Source organism: Pseudorca crassidens, chromosome 9, assembly GCF_039906515.1.
Source record: "Pseudorca crassidens isolate mPseCra1 chromosome 9, mPseCra1.hap1, whole genome shotgun sequence".
NCBI lineage: Eukaryota > Metazoa > Chordata > Mammalia > Artiodactyla > Delphinidae > Pseudorca > Pseudorca crassidens.
In genome coordinates this window covers 22872473-22888585 of record NC_090304.1, presented here as the reverse complement: position 1 = coordinate 22888585, position 16113 = coordinate 22872473, and the positions used below count along the sequence as shown (strand labels likewise).

Here is a 16113-nt window from a genome sequence, read left to right as displayed (position 1 = left end):
GTCAGAAAACTTATCCTCCTGACGTCTCGTTGTTTGTCTCGTTTGTCCTCCTGCAGCCAAGGCTAAATCGAAATGTGGCCCGACCTTCTTCCCCTGTGCCAGCGGCATCCACTGCATCATTGGCCGCTTCCGGTGTAACGGGTTTGAGGATTGTCCCGACGGCAGCGACGAAGAGAACTGCAGTAAGTACCGGGGCCTGCGTACTACGCTCCCCTGTTCATTCCCACCAGTGGACCTTCCATCCTGGCCGCTCTCATCTGTGTGCCTCTTACACCCCCAGGCTTGGGCCTTTTCTCTATTTGTTACTATTTGTTACTGCTTACTGGAATCTATTTGTTACTGCTTACTTCTTGTGTGATTGTGTAGATGCTCAGCTACCATTTATCAGGGCCTTTGCTAAGTACACTGGGCCTGGGGCATACTTTGTTTTCAGTTCTGATGATGGCTCTGGAAATGTAAGCGTGTTATCACCATCGACACATAAGGACCTGAAGTATGAGCGGTCAACGGACTCATCCAGAGTCACATAGCTTATCAGCTGCAGAGCCAGTTCTAGGCTCATTCAGACGCTCATCTGATTGACCCTGCCACTCAGCACCCCACGTTTAGGTGCTTGCTTTCCTTCTCATTTTGAATTCTTTAAAGAAAGATGTTTATATATTAATTATATACATACTATAAGAATATGCTCTTGGAAGTTGCCGTGTGATCCAACAATCCCACTCCTGGGCATATATCCGGAGAAACCTCTAATTCGAAAAGACACACGCACCCCAGCGTTCATAGCAGCACTATTTACAATAGCCAGGACGTGGAAGCAACCTAAATGTCCATTGACAGATGAATGAATAAAGAAGATGTGATACATATAAACAATGGACTGTTACTCAGCCATTAAAAAGAATGCAGTAATGCCATTTGCAGCAACATGGATGGACCTGGAGATTATCACTCTAAGTGAAGTAAGTCAGACAGAGAAAGACAAATACCATATGATATCACTTATTTGTGGAATCTAAAATATGACACAAGTGAACTTATTTACAAAACGGAAATGGACTCACAGACATAGAAAACCAATTTATGGTTACCAAAGGGAAAAAAGGGTGGAGGGAGGAGTAAATTAGGAGTATGGGATAAACAGATACAAACTACTATATATAAAAAAGATAAACAACAAGGTCCTAGTGGATAGCACGGGGAACTATATTCAATACCTTGTAATAAGCCATAATGGAAAAGAATATGAAAAAGAAAATATATGTGTGTGTATAACTGTGAATCACTTTGCTGTACATATGAAACTAACACAACATTGGAAATCAACTATACATCAATGTTTAAAGAAGAATATGCTCGAGCACTGTGAGTAGCATGAGGGGCGGAGCCTTGGGAGCTCCAGGATCATGAGTTGCAGCGGGGATAGGGGAGGATGGGGGCGTCGGCTGCTTCTTCTAGACGCTAAGGAATGCCGCTGGACCTGGATCCAAAACAGGCTCTTCATATCCACCAGGCACAGAGGACAACAACTGGCTGGAGGACTGAGTGGAGTGCAGAAGGCCGGCCACTCTGTGCCTTTCGATTGGAGAATTTAACCCATTTACATGTAAGCCGTGTGGCTGACAGGGCCTTGGTTCTTCAGCCGGGTGTCACGCCGGACCCTCTGAGGTGGGAGAGCCGAGTTCAGGACACTGGACCACCAGAGACTTCCTAGCCTCACGTAATATCAACTGGCAAGAGCTCTCCCAGAGATCTCCATCTCAGCGCTAAGACCCAGCTCCACTCAACGACCAGCAAGCTCCAGTGCTGGACACCCTATGCCAAACAACTAGCAAGACAGGAACACAACCCCACCCATTAGCAGAGAGGCTGCCTAAAATCATAAGTTCACAGACACCCCAAAAACATACCACTGGACACGGTCCTGCCCACCAGAAAAACAGGATCCAGCCTCATCCACCAGAACACAATCACCAGTCCCCTCCACCCGGAAGCCTACACAACCCACTGAACCAACTGGGGGCAGACAACAAAAACGACAGGAACTACAAACCTGCAACCTGTGAAAAGGAGACCCCAAACACAGTAGGTTAAGCAAAATGAGAAGACAGAGAAATATGCAGCAGATGAAGGAGCAAAGTAAAAACATAAACAAACACCAGACCAAACAAATGAAGAGGAAATAGGCAGTCTACCTGAAAAAGGATTCAGAGTAATGATAGTAAAGATGATCCAAAATCTTGGAAATAAAATGGAGAAAATGCAAAAAACATTTAACAAGGACCTAGAAGAACTAAAGAGCAAACAAACAATGATGAGCAACACAATAAATGAAATTAAAAGTTCTCCAGAAGGAATCAATAGCAGAATAACTGAGGCAGAAGAATGGAGAAGTGACCTGGAAGATAATATAGTGGAAATAACTACTGCAGAGGAGAATAAAGAGAAAGGAATGAAAAGAATTGAGGACAGCCTCAGAGACCTCTGGGACAACATTAAACGCACCAACATTCGAATTATAGGGGTCCCAGAAGAAGAAAGGACTGAGAAAATATTTGAAGGGATTATAGTTGAAAACTTCCAGAATATAGGAAAGGAAATAGTCAATCTAGTCCTGGAAGCACAGAGTCCCATACAGGATAAATCCAAGGAGAAACACACCAAGACACATATTACTCAAACTATCAAAAATTAAGTACAAAGAAAAAATATTAAAAGCAGCAAGGGAAAAGCAACAAATAACATACAAGGGAATCCCCATAAGGTTAACAGCTGATCTTTCAGTAAAAACTCTGTAAGCCAGAAGGGAGTGGCAGGACATATTGAAAGTGATGAAAGGGAAAAACCTACAATGAAGATTACCCAGCAAGGATCTTATTCAGATTCTATGGAGAAATTAAAACGTTTACAGGCAAGCAAATCTAAGAGAATTCAGCACCACCAAACCAGCTTTACAACAAATGCTAAAGGAAATTCTCTAGGCAGAAAACACAAGAGAAGGAAAAGACCTACAATAACAAACCCAAAGCAATTAAGAAAATGGTAATAGGAACATAAATATCAATAATTGCCTTATATGTAAATGGATTAAATGCTCCAACCAAAAGACATAGACTGGCTGAATGGATACAAAAACAAGACCCGTATATATGCTATCTACAAGAGACCAACTTCAGACCAAGGGACACATACAGACTGAAAGTGAGGGGATGGAAAAAGATACTCCATGCAGATGGAAAACAGAAGAAAGCTGGAGTAGCAATTCTCATATCAGACAAAATAGACTTTAAAATAAAGACGATTACAAGAGACAAAGAAGGACACTACATAATGATCAAGGGAGCAATCCAAGAAGAAGATATAACAATTGTAAATATTTATGCACCCAACACAGGAGCACATCAATACATAAGGCAAATACTAACACATAAAAGGGGAAATAGACAGTAACACATTCATAGTAGGGGACTTTAACACCCCACTTTCACCAATGGACAGATCATCCAAAATGAAAATTAATAAGGAAACACAAGCTTTAAATGATGCATTAAACAAGATGGACTTAATTGATATTTAAAGGACATTCCATCCAAAAACAATAGAATACACTTTCTTCTCAAGTGCTCGTGGAACATTCTCCAGGATAGATCATATGTTGGGTCACAAATCAAGCCTTGGCAAATTTAAGAAAATTGAAATCATATCAAGTATCTTTTCTGACCACAACACTATAAGACTAGATATCAATTACAGGAGAAAAACTGTAAAAAATACAAACACAGGGAGGCTAAACAATACACTACTAAATAACCAGGAGATCACTGAAGAAATCAAAGAGGAAATCAAAAAATACCTAGAAACAAATGACAGTGAAAACACGATGATCCGAAACCTATGGGATGTAGCAAAAGCAGTTCTAAGAGGGAAGTTTATAGCAATACAATCGTACCTCAAGAAACAAGAAACATCTCAAATAAACAACCTAATCTTACACCTAAAGCAATTAGAGAAAGAAGAACAAAAAAAAAAAACCCAAAGTTAGCAAAAGGGAAGTAATCATAAAGAACAGATCAGAAATAAATGAAAAAGAAATGAAGGAAACAGTAGCAAAGATCAATAAAATGAAAAGCTGATTCTTTGAGAAGATAAACAAAATTGATAAAACATTAGTCAGACTCATCAAGCAAAAGAGGGAGAAGACTCAAATCAATAGAATTACAAATGAAACAGGAGAAGTAACAACTGACACTGCAGAAATACAAAGGATCATGAGAGATTACTACAGGCAACTGTATGCCAATAAAATGGGCAACCTGGAAGAAATGGACAAATTCTTAGAAAAGCACAACCTTCCAAAACTGAACCAGGAAGAAATAGAAAATATAAACAGACCAATCACAAGCACTGAAATTGAGACTGTGATTAAAAATCTTCCAACAAACATAAGCCCAGGACCAGATGGCTTCACAGGCGAATTCTATCAAACATTTAGAGAAGAGCTAACACCTGTTCTTCTCAAACTCTTCCAAAATATAGCAGAGGGATGAACACTCCCAAACTCATTCTACGAGGCCACCGTCACCCTGATACCAAAACCAGACAAAGATGTCACAAGAAAACTACAGGCCAATATCACTGATGAACATAGATGCAAAAATCCTCAACAAAATACTAGCGAACAGAATCCAAGAGCACATGGAAAGGATCGTACATCTTGATCAAGTGGGGTTTATCCCAGGAATGCAAGAATTCTTTAATATATGCAAATCAATCAATGTGATACACCATATTAACAAATTGAATGATGAAAACCATATGGTAGTCTCAATAGATGCAGGAAAAGCTTTTGACAAAATTCAACACCCATTTATGATAAAAACCCTCCAGAAAGTCGGCATAGAGGGACCTTACCTCAACATAATACAGGCCATATATGACAAACCCACAGCCAACATTGTTCTCAATGGTGAAAAACTGAAACCGTTTCCACTAAGATCAGGAACAAGACAAGGTTGCCCAGTCTCATGGCTATTATTCAATTAGCTTTGGAAGTTTTAGCCCCAGCAATCAGAGAAGAAAAAGAAATAAAAGGAATCCAAATCGGAAAAGAAGAAGTAAAACTGTAACTGTTTGCAGTTGACATGATACTATACATAGAGATTCCTAAAGATGCTACCAGAAAACTCCTAGAGCTAATCAATGAATTTGGTAAAGTAGCAGGATACAAAATTAATGCACAGAAATCTCTTGCATTCTTATACAGTAATGATGAAAAATCTGAAAGAGAAATTAAGGAAAGACTCCCATTTACCATTGCAACAAAAATAATAAAATACCTAGAAATAAACCTACCTAAGGAGACAAAAGACCTGTATGCAGACAACTACAGGACACTGGTGAAAGAAATTAAAGATGATACAAGCTGATGGAGAGATATACCATGTTCTTGCATTGGAAAAATCAACATTGTGAAAATGACTCTACTACCCAAAGCACTCTACAGATTCAGTGCAATCCCTATCAAACTACCAATAGCATTTTTCACAGAACTAGAACAAAAAATGTCACAATTTGTATGGAAACAGAAAAGACCCTGAATAGCCAAAAGCAATCTTGAGAAGAAAAACGGAGCTGGAGGAATCAGGCTCCCTGACTTCAGACTATACTATAAACCTATAGTAATCAAGACAGTATGGTCCTGGCACAAAAACAGAAATACAAATCAATGGAACAGGATAGAAAGCCCAGAGATAAACCCATGCACATATGGTCACCTTATCTTTGATAAAGGAGGCAAGAATATCCATTGGAGAAAAGACAGCTTCTTCAATAAGTGTTGCTGGGAAAACTGGACAGCTATATGTAAAAGAATGAAATTAGAACACTCCCTAACACCATACACAAAAAATAAACTCAAAATGGATTAAAGACCTAAATGTAAGGCCAGACACTATAAAACTCTTAGAGGAAAGCATAGGCAGAACACTCTATGACATAAATCACAGCAAGATCCTTCTTGACCCACCTCCTAGAGAAATGAAAATAAAAACAAAAATAAACAAATGAGACCTAACTTAAAAAAAACTTAAAAGCTTTTGCACAGCAAAGGAAACCATAAACAAGATGAAAAGAGAACCGTCAGAATGGGAGAATATATTTACAAACGAAGCAACTGACAAAGGATTAATCTCCAAAATATACAAGCAGCTCATGCAGCTCAATATGAAAAAAACAAACAACCCAATCCAAAAATGGACAGAAGACCTAAATAGACATTTCTCCAAAGAAGGTATACAAATTGCCAACAAACACATGAAAGGATGCTCAACATCACTAATCATTAGAGAAATGCAAATCAAAACCACAATGAGGTATCACCTCGCTCCAGTCAGAATGGCCATCATCAGAAAATCTACAAACGATAAATGCTGAAGAGGGTGTGGAGAAAAGGGAACCCTCTCGCACTGTTGGTGGGAATGTAAATTTATACAGCTACTATGGAGAACAGTATGGAGGTTCCTTACAAAACTAAAAATAGAACTACCATACGACCCAGCAATCCCACTACTGGGCATATACCCTGAGGAAATCATAATTCAAAAAGAGTCATGTACCACAATGTTCTTTGCAGCACTACTTACAATAGCCAGGACATGGAAGCAACCTAAGTATCCATTGACAGATGAATGGATAAAGAAGTTGTAGCACATATATACAAGGGAATATTACTCAGCCATAAAAAGAAACGAAATTGAGTTATTTGTAGTGAGGTGGATGGACCTAGAGTCTGTCATACAGAGTGAAGTAAGTCAGAAAGAAAAAAAACAAATACCATATGCTAACACATATATATGGAATCTAAAAAAAAAAGGTTCTGAAGAACTTAGGGGCAGGACAGGAATAAAGGTGCAGATGTAGAGAATGGACTTGAGGACATGGGGTGGGGGAAAGCTGGGATGAAGTGAGAGAGTGGCATGGACATATATACACTACCAAATGTAAAATTGATAGCTAGTGGGAAGCAGCCGCATAGCACAGGGAGATCAGCTCTGTGCTTTGTGACCACCTAGAAGGGTGGGATAGGGAGGTTGGGAGGGAGACGCAAGGAGGGGATATGGGGATATATGTATATGTATAGCTGATTCACCTTGTTATACAGCAGAAACTAACACAACATTGTAAAGCAATTATACTCCAATAAAGATGTTAAAAAAAGAAACAAGAATATGCTCCTGGAAAAAAATCCAAATAGTATAGAAAGCTAAAGTGTTCCTTGACTTGTGACCACCTGATTCCTTTTACCTGGTATGTAATATTCCATGGTATCAACACACAGACAGACAGACACACACACACACCTCCTCTTGTTCTCTCTACCCCTCCTGCCTCTTAGCAGTCTTGGTGTTGAAGCTCACCTCACTACTCCTTGGCCTGGATATACTGGTGCCTTGCTTGGCAGCATCTCTGTGTCCAAATCCACACTCAGCAGTTTCAGTGACCTTCAGGTGTCCCTTTCCTGCCTTTCACGCTGTTCCAGCTCCCCCAGCAATTCGCTTTGTACCTGCTTCTGGTTCGTCTGGTCACTGCTTAGTTTATTCTTTTTCTTTTCCCCTTCAATGTTTAGACTGCTGGAGCCTTTCTAACTGTAGTTGGCTCTTGACAAACTTACACATTTACCTTCTGCACTTATATATTTTAATAACCCTTTTCTCTTCTGATTATTGTAAAGAACTTGCGAAATATAGAAAAGTATAAAGAGGAAAGCAAAAATGCCTAGAAGGCAATGCTGTTAATATGTGGGTTATTTTGTGATAGTCATCCCCCCTACCCTATCTGTCTACCTATCATCTGTCTTCTCTAATATGTTTAATTGAGGTGTCCTCTTTATTGTGACCATTTTCTCATGTTATTAAATTTTTTCGAAGCGTAAGTTTTAATGACTTCAGGGATTGTTTTGATAAACTGATTTTCCCTTACCCTGTTGGTTCTATTTTAAGTCCTTGAGGAGGAGAGTGACTATCTCCTATGTTCTTTTATGTCTTTCCAGGGAACAATCATTGCTGTACTGTCCCAAGAGGGACACAGAGAGTTTATAACTCTACTGTATGCATTCTCCTGTTGCCTTATCTCACCTTCTGGGTCTCAAATGGCAGAGATATGGCAGAGCTGCTAGATTGCTGAATGGTTAGTAAGTAGAGGGGCTGAACCCCAGCCTAGCGAGGAGGGTGCATATCACTAACAGGGTAGGGGCCTGACTGAGCAAAATGACTCTGGAGCTGGGGTCTGGCCTCAGATTTGTGTTCTGCCCTAGGGAAGCACCAGTTGGGCTTCTAACATAATCTCCTTGCACAGTGGTTTTCTCTAGAATGGAGGTACTGACAGCCTGCTTTCCAGGTTTGTTGTGAGGGTTAGATGAGATAATATCTGAAAAGTGCTTAGTGTGGTACTAAGTACTGTCCATAGGGATCTTATCACGGAAGGGGGGGATTTTATATGTATCACCATACATATGTACTAGAGAGTAATTCAATGGCAATAAAAGCAAGTGTGAGGCATTACAGTATGTACGTTCTAAATGATTGTGTCATCCTGTGTACTGTTTGCCATAATTAAGAGCCCTGTATGATTAGATGTTTGGATATTGGTCTTTAATTGTCTAAATGCGTAAATTATATTCACTCTAAATTAAGCCAATGAGGATTAAGCCAGCATTTTCCTCTGGCATATCTGCCATTTGAAAAGAGTGGTTCTGACTCACTGTTCTGAAAACTGGTAAATAAAAGGAAAGAATCAAGCATTTATCCTCCCTTTCATATATGAATTACACTTCTGAGTAATTAAATAGCTGACTTAGAAAAGTTTTTTTTTATTGAAGAATACCAGCTGATAGAAGAATGAGAGAATCAGAGTATGTCTATTTTATAACCCCAATGAAGAAATGGATCATCAAATGGCTGCTAAAACCATTAGATGAGAAATTGAAAGGGAGCTTTATAATGTATGGATCAGGCAGAAAAGTCCCGAAACGGGCAATCTTCTCACAGATGACTTTGAATCAGTATTGCATCACTTCAAGTGGATTGTAGAAACCTTATCACTCTATGGATCTCTCTGTATTATAGTTGTCTTAAATAGTACATCTTCATGCTTTAAAAATCCCAAAAGATGGGCTTCCCTGGTGGCGCAGTGGTTGAGAGTCCGCCTGCCGATGCAGGCGACACGGGTTCGTGCCCCGGTCCGGGAAGATCCCACATGCCGGGGAGCGGCTGGGCCCGTGAGCCATGGCCGCTGAGCCTGCGCATCCGGAGCCTGTGCTCCGCAACGGGAGAGGCCACAACAGTGAGAGGCCCGCGTACCGCAAAAAAAAAAGAAAAAAAATCTTAAAAAAAAAAATCCCAAAAGACAATGTTTTAATGTTTACTTTAACTTTTCAAGTATGTTTAAAAGAACTCCAGAGGAGAAGATTCGTCTATTATATTTACCCAGATATTTACCATTTAGGTTGCTCTTCCTTCGTTCCTGATGTTCCAGGTTTTTTTCTGGTATCATTTTCCTTCTGTCTGAAGAACTTCCTTTAGCAATTCTTTTAAAGCAGGTCTGCTGGCAACAAATTCTCTTAATTTTCCTTCATCTGAGAGTGTCTTTATTTCACCTGCTTTCCTAAAGGATATGTTCACTGCATGTAGAATTCTGGGGTGGCAGTTCTTTTCTTTAAAGCACTTTAAAAATGTTGTGCCACTTCCCCTGGCTTCTCTTGTTTCCAGTGAGAAATTTGCAGTTATTTTAAACTGTTTTCCCTTAGAGAATACACCACTTTTATCTGGCTGCTTTGAAGATTTGTTTTGTTTTGTTTTTAGTTTTTACCACTTAGATGACAATGTGTCTCGGATGACAATGTGTCTGGGTACGTGGATTTCTTTGTTTATCCTGTTTAGGGTTCTCTTTGAATCTGTAGGGTTTTGTCTTTTGCCGTACTTAGTACATTTTCAACTAGTCTCTCTCTCTTTTTTTAAATTGAAATATAGTTGATTTACAATCAATCCTCTTTCTCTTTTTCTTGTGGGATTCTGATAACAATTTTAGGTCCCTGAAACTCTGTTCATTTTTTAATCAATCTTTTTTCTTTTTATTATCCAGATTGGATTATTTCTATTACTCTTTTGTCAGGTTTACTTTTTCCTCTGTCATCTCCAATCTACTTTCGAGCCCATACAATGTGACTCTTTTTTACTTTGGTTACTCTATTTTTCAGTTCTGAAATTTCCTTTTGGTTCTTCTTTACATCTTGTGTTCCTTTGCTGAGACTTTCTATTTTCCATTTGTTTCGAGAGTGTTTGTGATTGCTTGTTAGTATTTGTATAATCGCTGCTTTAAAGTCTCTGTCACAAAATTCCAACATCTGCCTTATCTTGCTGTTGGTGTCTGTTGATTATCCTTTCCCATGAGAGTTGAGATTTTCCTGTTTTTTCATATGACAAGTAATTTTGGATTTTATTTTGATTATTTTGATTACTATGCATGACACTTTGGGTTTTGTTTAAATCCCACAGAGAAGGCTTGTATTTTTGTTTTAGTGGACAAATGACTCTGCTGGGTCAGGCCACAAGTTCCTAACAGCCCTCTGGAAGGGCAATAAAGCCCTCAGTGGACTGTAGTCACAGTTGTTTTTAGACTGTTTTTGCAGTGCTGCTTGGACCTGTTCTGTGTCTGCACCTCCCAGTGGCCGGTCTGGGACCTGGGCAGTGGTCTATGCGTTTAGTTCTTACCATCTTTAGTCTGCTGATTAGGACCAGATCCATGCATGTGCATCTTGGGAATCAGCCTCGGAGTTCAAAAACAACTTTATGAAGTTGATTTCCCAAGTTCCTCCCTCTCCGTGATCTCTCTGATATTTGCCAGTTTCCTGGGAGTCAGAGAGGGGAAAAAGAAGGTAAACTTAGCACCATTTCAGTGCTAGTTCAAATTTTGGTCTTCTTCCACAGTTGGTCTGCTCCAATTTACTTTTCAGAATCTAAAAACAGCTGTTACAGGTATTCTGTCCAGGTTTTCTTTAGCTGCATTCAGTAGGAGAGCCAGGGTGTGGTGTGATTGCTGCATCTGACCTGGAATTGGATCCTCCCACAAGTCAGTTGGCGCATCACAAGAAAAGAGACAACCAGACATTTGCCTTCTGATACAACCCAAAAGGAACACACATCACCACTCTATGGTATTTCTGCCCCCAAACATCCAACCTGAATCTGATTGAGCCTCTTGGTCTGTCTTAGTCAATTCAGGCTGCTATAATAAAATACCATACACTGGGTGGCATACGCAACAGAAGCTTACTTCTCACAGATCTGGAAGTCCAGGATCAGAGTACCAGCGTGGTCAGGTTGGTGATGTGGACCCTCTCTCTGGTCATAACCTCACATGGCCTTCCTTGGTGTGTGCACACAGAGAGAGAAATCCTCATCATCATCTTATAAGGGCGCTTATCCCATCATGAGAACATCACCCTCATGACCTCATCTAACCCTAAGCACCTCCCAAAGACCCCACCTCCTAATTCCATCCATTAGAGGTTAGTGTTTCCACATATGAATTTGGGGGGAACACGAACATGCAGTTCTTAACACTAAGCACTAGTTTATAGGAAATGCAGGGACAGAGGAACATGTTAGTGACCCCGTGGGTAGATAAACGGCCAGATCCGGAATGTGGAATATTCTCCACCACTCAGTTTCAGCCACAAATAAATTCTAAGAAAAGAAATTAGAAGGGGGAGCCTACAGATTCAAAGAGACTAAGGGACAAGCCAACCAAATGTAATATGTGGACCTTGTTTCAACCCTGATTCAAACAAACCAACTGTTAAAAAAATTGAGATAGTTGGGAAATCTTGAATTGTGGTTGTATATCTAATATTAAGGCATTATTATTAAGTTTTTAAGTTTAAGGATGGCATTCTGTTTATTATTTTTTAAAAATCCTTATCTTTGAGAAACATATACTGGAGTATATGAAAATGAAATTACATGGTATCTAGGATGTGCTTCAAGCCTTTCCTCTGGGGTGGGGTTGGGGTGGGGGGTGGATAGTGGGTGAGGTAGGACTGAAACAGATGTGTCAGCGTATTGGTAATTCTTTTTCATTTTAATTATGGGTTTATTGCTTAGATACTGGAAAATAAATTTTTTCCTTTTTTTAATTGAAGTATAGTTGATTTACATTGTTGTGTTAGTTACTGCTGAATAGCGAAGTGATTCATTATACATATATATGTACATTCTTTTTTTTTAAAGATTCTTTTCCATTATGGTTTATCATAGGATATTGAATATAATTCCCTGTGCTATACAGTTGGACCTTGTTGTTTATCCATTCCATATATAAAAGCTTACATCTGCTAACCCCGACCTTCCACTCCATCCCTCCCCCAACGCCCTCCCCCTTGGCAACCACAGGTCTGGTCTCTATGTCCATAGTTTTGTTTCTGTTTCATAGGTTCATTTGTGTCATATTTTTAGATTCCACATATAAGTGATATCATATGGTATTTGTCTTTCTCTTTCTGACTCACTTCACTTAGTATGATAATCTCTAGTTGCATCTGTGTTGCTGCAAATGACATTATTTCATTCTTTTTTATGGCTGAGTAGTATTCCATTGTATACATGTACCACATCTTCTTTATCCATTTATCTGTCGATGGACATTTATGTTGTTTCTATGTCTTGGCTATTGTGAATAGTGCTGCTATGAACATAGGGGTGCATGTATCTTTTTGAATTATAGTTTTGTCTGGATACATGCCCAGGAGTGGGGATGCTGGATCACATGGTAATTCTATTCTTAGTTTTCTGAGGAACCTCCACACTGTCTTGCACAGTGACTGTACCAACTTACATTCCCACCAACGGTGTAGGAGCGTTCCCTTTTCTCCACACCCTCTCCAGCATTTGTTGTTTGTAGACTTTTTAATGATGGCCATTCTGACTGGTGTGAGGTGGTACCTCCTTGTAGTTTTGATCTGCATTTCTCTAACAGTTAGCGATGTTCAGCATCTTTTCTTGTGCCTCTTGGCCATCTGTATGTCTTCTTTGGAGAAATATCTGTTTAAGTCTTCTGCCCATTTTTGGATTGTAATGGTAATTATTAAAACCAGGTGATTGAAACACAGGGGTTCCCTATGCCAGTCTCTATTTTTGTATGTAACTGGAATTTTCCATAATAAAATGGTAAAAAGAAATAAAAGATAAAGGAGCAGTTTTGTTGGGTGATGTCTTGACTTCAGCAAATAATTGGAGAGTCATATTTTTAAAGAACTTTATTTCTGTGGATGTGTTTTCCACTGTTTGCATTCATTTTGCAGGAGGAAGGATAAGCAAGGACCAGTGTTTCCTTCTAGAGGATCACAGTGCTGAGATTTTGCCCTTTCACTTCTTTCCTTTCTCCTTTTTACTGTGTTTGGCCTCTTCCTCCTGCCTTGGGCTCAGACATCCTCGGCTGGCGGTGAAGCCCGGATGGGCTGGCAGCACAGCTCTCCCCCGGTCCTCCGTCAGGGAGGACAGGTACTCCTTCCAGGAACTGAGTTATGGCAGAGTGGTCTGGGTGACCACGGTGGAAAATTCTTTCAAGTGGGATCTTCTGCTGCTGTTTTCAGCATAGTTGTGCTCAGAAAACCCGCTGTGTACTGGACTGTTTTTCTCCCACTGCTGATGAAGTCTTGCCTGTCCCCCTAAAGAGCTGACTTGCTCAGCCAGTGTGTCTATATTTTTTAATCACGGAGCCCCTTGGTGCTTGTGTATTTCTGTAGCTTTATTCATGTCAACCCAGATCAGATTCCACATGTCTTCTTCACCCCTCAGCAGATCCATGAGTGGAAGCCTCAGGGAGCTGTGCCTCACGTCGGAGGGGCTGGGTGAGCAGAGGGGCGGGAGGATGCTTGCACCCTATGCTTCCAAGCTCCATCAGCAAGGTCCCCTTAAAGGCTCCTGTACGACCTGCTTCCTTAGGGAGTTGTTCCTGGTCTGCCGAGCCTGTGTGTTGGCACAGCATCTTGGGTCGCCCCCAAACAAATCAGAGGCCTGCCCTGAACACCCTGTAAAGATAAGTCCTCTCCTCTCCAGTCTCCCACGCTGTCTCCTTCCCCTGATTCACGCTTCTCCTCTGCACTTACCACCACTTTTTGTTTATTTTCTGCCTTCTCTGCTGCACCGTGATGGCCATGAGACGGTATTGCTGCATGGTTCACAGCTGTACTCCCAGTGCCAGCTGTATAGTCTGGCTCAGCCTTAGCGCGGGATAAATGCATGTGGAATAAATTGCACTTCTCATGCTTTATCTTCAGTGCACATTGACCTGCCTGTCTCCCCACTAGAGTGTAAGCTCTTTAAGAACAGACTGGGTTGGGGGCTTCCCTGGTGGCGCAGTGGTTGAGAGTCCGCATGCCGACGCAGGGGACATGGGTTCGTGCCCCGGTCCGGGAAGATCCCACATGCCGCGGAGCGGCTGGGCCTGTGAGCCATGGCCTCTGAGCCTGCGCGTCTGGAGCCTGTGCTCCGCAATGGGAGAGGCCACAACAGTGAGAGGCCCGCGTACCACAAAAAAAAAAAAAAAAAAAAGAACAGACTGGGTTTTCTTTTATCCCCAGTGCCTAGTAGAGTGCTTCATTTATAGGCAAACTAAATATCTGTGGAATGAGTGGATCAAGCAGCTAATCAAACAGAGGGTTAAAGAAGAAGACAGACGGTCAGGATATATTCTCAACATGGGGATGTCTTGGCCCTCTTCTTTGGTTTCAGATGTACACCCAGAGGGCACATTTAGGCTGCACATGGTTCATTCACCCCAGCTCCCACCTTCTTTCAGACTCTCATTCTCTTTCTACAGTTTCTGTGCCAGACACCCTGCAAGACGCTGCAGGGGATAAAGAGATGGGGCAGATGCAGGACCCTGGCAATGTTGAGGTGATCCTCAAGCAAGGGAGCCAGAAGGAGTCATACCCAAATAAATACAATATGGGTTGACAGTGGAGAGCGCTGTGGGAGCCACTGCTGGGAGAGATTATTTGCCTCTGGGCTCAGCAGCGGGAGTTGTTGAAGGAGATGGACCTGGGAAGATGGGTGCCATTTAAAAGCTGGCAATACGATTCCGTGGAGTCTTTTAGGCTAAGGGCTCAGCAGTGAGGTATGCAGACTGTGCAGAGCATAAGAAGCCACTTGACTGACAGTGACTGAGTACTTACTATGTATGTGGCACATTTCTATATGCTTTACACGCGTGATATTTTAGGCTGATAACATTATGACTCCCTGTTTGTAGATAAGGAAATGAGACATAGAAAGGTTAAATAATTTGCCTAAGGTCACACAGTAAGTGACAGAGTTGTAACATCAACCCAGGCAGTATAAATCCAGGGTCTGAACTCTTAACCACTATACTGTGTATCCCCAATGATAATTATTATTACAAGCATTTATTGAGCACCTGCTGTGGGCCACATGCAATTCTCAGTTGTTCAGGTGCATTAAGTTTTTTTTTTTTAATTTTTGTTGGAGTATAGTTGATTTACAATGTTGTGTTAGTTTCAGGTGAGTGAAAGTGAGCCAGTTATACATATACATATAAACACTCTTTTTTAGATTATTTTCCCATATAGGTCGTTACAGAGTATCAAATAGAGTTCCCTGTGCTATACAGTAGGTCCTTATTAGTTATCTATTTTATATACAGTAGTGTGTACATGTCAATCCCAATCTCCCAATTTATCCCTCCCCCCATCCCCCCTTGGTAACCGTAAGTTTGTTTTCTACATCTGTGACTCTATTTCTGTTTTGTAAATAGGTTCATTTGTATCGGGTGCATTATCTTAATTTTCACAAAATCTTAAGACAGAGGCACTATTCTTATTTTCATTTTACGATAAGGAAATTGAGGCTGAACGAAGTTAAAGCATTTTCCTAATATCACGTGGCTAGTGAGTGGTAGAGCTGAAATTTGAACCCAGGTGAACTTCTCACCCTCACTGCTAATCATTACAGAAAAATGTATGCTCGGAAGGGTAGGCTGGGGCAGGTTGTGAAAAGTTAAGAGTCTGGTTAATAAGTACCAGGGATGTAATGTACAACA

At 40.7% G+C, this 16113-nt stretch overlaps 1 protein-coding gene across 2 annotated transcripts in view; it reads left to right on the top strand.

Annotated features, from left to right (window-relative positions):
* LDLRAD3 (low density lipoprotein receptor class A domain containing 3) overlaps positions 1 to 16113 on the top strand; it is a 251655-nt gene that overhangs the window by 118202 nt on the left and 117340 nt on the right. For both annotated transcript variants that reach the window (XM_067749385.1, XM_067749384.1), the window contains exon 3: positions 57 to 182. In XM_067749385.1, the coding sequence (XP_067605486.1) occupies positions 57 to 182 (126 nt within the window). The remainder of the gene's footprint in view (positions 1 to 56; positions 183 to 16113) is intronic.